This window comes from Eutrema salsugineum, unplaced genomic scaffold (genome assembly GCF_000478725.1).
Source record: "Eutrema salsugineum unplaced genomic scaffold, Eutsalg1_0 scaffold_1, whole genome shotgun sequence".
NCBI lineage: Eukaryota > Viridiplantae > Streptophyta > Magnoliopsida > Brassicales > Brassicaceae > Eutrema > Eutrema salsugineum.
Genome location: NW_006256909.1, coordinates 17,688,729 through 17,693,969, shown reverse-complemented (window position 1 = coordinate 17,693,969; position 5,241 = coordinate 17,688,729). Strand labels below are relative to the sequence as shown.

The 5,241-nt window shown below is 39.7% G+C and overlaps 1 protein-coding gene across 2 annotated transcripts; it reads right to left on the bottom strand.

Annotated features, from left to right (window-relative positions):
- Window positions 1-27: 27 nt before the first annotated feature.
- LOC18030298 (probable ADP-ribosylation factor GTPase-activating protein AGD14) lies at window positions 28-4,147 on the bottom strand. 2 transcript variants are annotated; one of them, XM_006414864.2, is made up of 14 exons: window positions 3,965-4,147; window positions 3,499-3,608; window positions 3,342-3,403; window positions 3,163-3,250; window positions 2,994-3,055; window positions 2,825-2,921; window positions 2,331-2,696; window positions 1,842-2,243; window positions 1,614-1,748; window positions 1,418-1,525; window positions 1,254-1,334; window positions 853-985; window positions 694-733; window positions 28-547 (listed from the first exon to the last, which is right to left on the bottom strand). In XM_006414864.2, exons 2-14 carry the CDS (start codon window positions 3,595-3,597, stop codon window positions 412-414), a joined length of 1,809 nt encoding a protein of 602 aa, XP_006414927.1. In that variant the 5' UTR covers window positions 3,598-3,608; window positions 3,965-4,147; the 3' UTR covers window positions 28-411. The 2 variants fall into 2 exon arrangements, with proteins under 2 accessions (XP_006414927.1, XP_024005207.1); XM_024149439.1 differs by lacking the exons at window positions 28-547; window positions 694-733 and having other exon boundaries at window positions 895-1,173.
- Window positions 4,148-5,241: the final 1,094 nt, after the last annotated feature.

The window sequence follows — 5,241 nt, the reverse complement described above, 5'->3', positions numbered from 1 at the left end:
GCCAATATTTTTTTGACAAAGGTTCATGTTCAAAATGTGTAAACAAACCCTTTGATAACATCTTACAACGTAACACAACGGATACAATCCTCAAGATTTTTCTAAAGGAACCACCGAACCGCCCTCAAATTTATTACAATAAAACAACATCAAAAGGGAAACTGAAATATAGAATATCAAAGAATAATAATAATGAAACCTATTTCAAAACCTTTATATGAAAAAATTTTATCTAAACACCCAACCTCGCAAACCCAATTCTTTTCCAAGTTCATGACTCGTACCTTCCTTCACCGTTCACGCACTTTAACCCGTGTTTTTGGATTCAATTTGATAACCTTACATAGTACACCTTAGAACTCAATCAATCTTCAAGTACAACAGATCTCGAGCTAATGCTCTCGTTCTTCTTTACCCAAACGGGTTTCCTCCTGAAGGGAAAGAAGGTGGGTTCGAAGGGACTACAGAAGCAAATGGGCTTCCGATATTGTTATATGTTTGTTGAGTTTCATATGGAGCTCCCATGTTGCCAACAGGGCTTACATTGCTGCAAAACCAACGGTTATGATCTTTAGATCCGATTCTTGAAAGATGAAATAAGAAGTAGACGTTTTCGCGCTAAGACCAACTATATGCAGTGAATGTATGATGGAAGCAAACACTAATGGATTAACTGAATCAAAAGGATCATACCTAGGTGGCATGCTTCCTGGTATTTGAGGAGATATGTACCCTGAAAAATTGGGAGCCAATAATTCATCAACATTTCATACGAGTCAACGTATCATTCAATTGATGAGATAACTAAGTAAACTGGGGAAAAAATGAAAAATAGGTATGTTTTATATTTACTCGGTGGCATTGCAGATAGATGGTTTGAGGCTTGAGAGGGTATACTGAAATGATTGTGTACTCCCTGAGAAGGCATCATGCCTGAAGGAGGTAATGCACCTTGCAGAGACGCCATGGAAGGGAACATAGTTTTCTGTACCGTTTTTTTTTGACATCATTTAACATGTAATCACTAATAGATTACTCGATCAATACTTTGATAAAACAACTTGCTCGGATGGAAGTGCCGAAATTGAGTATAGGGAACGGGTTTAACCAATCAACTCATAAGCTAAGTTTTTGTAAGCACTTTATTAAGTGCTCAAATCAACATTTGCTCAACTGCCATTAATTTCCAAGACATGCTTGTTATCACACAAAAGTTCTATTATGGATTAAGTCAAATGAGCTGGAAGACATACTGTTTGTGTCTGTGATGGCGGCTCAGAGCTGAAGTCAAAAGGGTTTATTGACTTGGCTGGATGCGGAACATTCTGGTAAGACTGTCGCATGAAATATCAGGCTGCGATGTCAATGTTGCTCAAATTCATTATGCGATTCAGAAGTTTATCAGAAAAATTGTTACCATGGTGTTATTATACTGCTGCATGCCATAGTGCACAGCATGAGGTGGACCAGCTTGCCACCCAGGCACTGGTGCACTGTATGATGGGTAGGTTACAGTGAATAAATCCTGCACCCAGTTTAGCATGTTATCTACAAACCCACAGATGGTAAGATATAGAAACAAGACAGACCAAATGGCTTAAATAAATTGTTACCGCAGGTAATTCTGTTCTTCCGGAAGGTTTAACTTCATTAGTCTGCAGGCCACCAGGAGGGACTCCTTGAAGAGGTTGCAATGACGGTGCACTCATTGATCTTTGTACATTAGATGCTAGTCCCGTGTTCCATGGCTGTGACAAAAATCCAAGACGCATAAAACACACAACAGTTTTTAAGCTGAATTTTATGCAATTCTTTGAGAGACCATGCAATGAAATACCCACCTGTTCACTTAAATGTCCATTTGGAGGTGGTGCAAAGATTTGTGACGTGGAATGACCAAGATGAACAGGTCCGCCAGATAGTGTAGATGTCTGAACTGGCACGGAAGAAGGAGCTGTCAACTGAGAGAGAAGTGAATCCACTGTGTTTCCACCACTGGGTGGTGACTGAGATACATTTATACTAGGGACACTGGGCGCGGCATCGAAAGATGCCCAGTTATCATTAGTTGCACTTGCTGGCGGTGGAGCAGGATGAGGTGTGATCGATATCGGTGCTTGTATTGCAACAGATGGAGCTGAAGGTTCGGGATCATCAAAATCAATTAGGCTTATAGCAGTCTCCAGCTTAACTTCTGGTGGATTCTCATTTGTGGAGGTTAAACTACTCAATGATGCGGCTGGCTGAAATTGGACAAACAGAATATATTAAAGTTATCTTATACTGAGATATAGATGGTATCTATATGGACTTCAACGATAAAGCCAAACCTTTGCAAGTGCTGAAGCATCGTTATTTCGGTTAACTTGGGGTTTTGGAGGCTCTATCACCCGAAGAGGAATAACACTGTCACCCAAAATTTCCCTAACGGGTCGAAGTACAGGAGGGCTAGCTGAACCCATATCTTTTACTTGCTCAGGTGAATGGGACTCCTCTTCTGGTTTTTTTCTACCCCCAAATCTATCCTCTCTACGCCAATCATTCAAGATCTCAGGACGAGAAGGGCTTTTTTTGTTGCCTGGCTCAAACCCTGGACTTCTCCCACCAGGACTTGATCTGTCGCTGTAACGACGGTCATACGTATCTTCGTATGGTGGACTGCGAGACCCACTAGAACTTCGTGTCTCACTATCGCTCTGCAGAATATGAAAATACAAGGAATCATGACACAGCAGACTGCAATGATGCTATATTAATGAACAAATCTATTTGGACAAGCCAGGCTTATCTACAGGAAATTAATTAAAGAAGAAATACTTCTCACCATCGGTCCTCTTGGAGGTTTGTCATCGTTCTTCTCATTCGTGTACCTTCTATTTACATACACCTGCCTGATGAAGTCCCTTAACCGCTCTACATTGCTAACAGATAAAAAGAACAATCAGTGAACGTAAGACATCCATCTCTACAACAAGAAGAGAGATTTGTCATACCTTCCGTCAGGCACTGACTGCCGCTGTTGATCCAGTCCTTTAAAATATATGTCCTTAGCATGCTGTTCAGCAGAGATTGTTCAAAATCAAACAAAATAAAAGATTACAAAATGCCAAGAAAAAAACAACTCATAAGAATAAGAGAAATGAGAAGAATTAGCTTGCTAACCTGATTACCACCTCTTTTTAGAGCAGTGACTTCTTGTGAGGTAAATTTCGCCATTGATATCGATTTAACACGATGAGTAAACTCACGGCTGAGAAAATACAACATTCACATGCATATATCATTATTAATCAACACTTGCAAGAACACTATACACAGGAAAAAAAAAATTAAACACTCACTGTATTCCACTGCAGTTGGTACAAACGAAAGTCCAGAAAGTAGTGCAAACATATTGTGGTCCCTAACAAAACCAAGAAGATAAAAAGGAAGTTTAATTGTCTCTCAATCTTCATGGTTTCTTTGGATGATGATGAAATTAAGAAGCAAAAAACTTACAAGGCTGTTACAGTTTATACACCTCTTGTTATCAGGAAGTTTGAGAAGACTCCTAATACTCCGCTCGTTCTTCTCGTCTTCTTTCACTCGACCAGCCATTCTCGATCAAGCTGAATAAACTCAACTTGATCAATCAACTTATTGAAACACTGAGTGAAAATTTGCAATATTTGGGTGAGATTAAGGAACTCAAGATCAGTCCACGCTACTTTAAATCATCAATAATGCCGAAAATCCAGCTCCGAATACAGATTTACTCGGTCGATCTCGGCAGAAAAGTAAAGCACAAAGACGAGATTTCACAACAATTTGCTACTTCAGATTACAACTAAATCCCCCAAGCAAAATAGATAATCGATGACGACTAACACATCCAGATCTAGAAAATGTAGAGAAAGCTGATTCGGGGTAAACAGCAGAAACCGTGGGAGATTTGGAAAGAAAACAGGTGCACGAACGAACAAACCTTTGACGATGATGCTGCTTCTTCAACGACGATCCAACGACGATCCAAGGAGTTTTCTACTTCTTCCTCTTCTTCTTCTTATCTCTACTTGTTGAATCACGTAGATGATTGAGATGACTGTTTCTAGAGAGAGAGGGGGCCTTGTACAGCTAAGAATGGTCTGCGTTACACAGAGCGCGTGAGGGAGAGAGACAGAGAGAGAGAGATTTGAGAAAGGAGATGGACGGAAATAATTGACGGCGTTAGATGTGGAATCATGTTGACGGCGGCGGTCTCCTTGTCTTATCAGTTTGACTGAGGAATAAGAATTAAATTACTGAGGTATAAAAAAATAGAGTTAATTAAGAGAGCTCAATAACCAATTTTTAATAGGTGGTAAAAAATCTATTTATGGGTTTGATGAAATTAATTAAGCAATTAACATTTGACAAGTTTTACGGACGATTTACCTATAGAAAAAAAAAATATATATATTTATTCTGATATACATATATATTTCCAAATTTTTTTTTTTTATAACTCACATATTGTTAACTACTAAAACTATATATTAATATTTAATCTTTTTTACATGGACGAATCACATAATAGCATATGATATCTATGACTTTTTTGCAGGTACAATTCCGCCGGACCAAATTAGGATCCGTATTGGGCCGAAGATCAATACAACCTAAGTTTATAGCACTGAATTTTGAATTCAGTCGGAGTCGGGAAATCTGGCACGATAGACCACGTGATCCCAGATTCTTCGTGTCTGACAGCGTAGGAGAAAATGTCATATTCTCTATGTCCCCAACCTAAGCTCGGTGATCCAGAAAGTTCGGGGTATAAGAAATAATAACCCGCACAGGTACCCGGAATGCAAGGTTTTCGATCCTCGGCAGCTCAGTCCCAATATCAAGGGATCTGGGCTAGGTATGAGTAATTCATTTGAGCGGAATATTGTACGAATTTCCCTCCATTCGACAATAAGAATATATTTTAGTCTGATTTAATTGCTAATACCCTTACAAGCCCATAAAAATGGCACTTAATGTGTTTTGTTACGTGTATCAGGTGACAGTGACCTTACGCAGGTGACAGTGACCTTACGCAGGAGCCAGGGGAAAAAACAGAGGTTCAGCGAAGAGCCATACTGCGTCTGAGCCGCCGACCCAACTCATACATTGAGAACGAGAGGGACGCAACAAGAGACGGTCTCGTTGCAGGCTAAACACGCCAAAGAAAATTGTGAGACCATCAGAGGCATGACGCCATCACAAGATTCAAAGTCA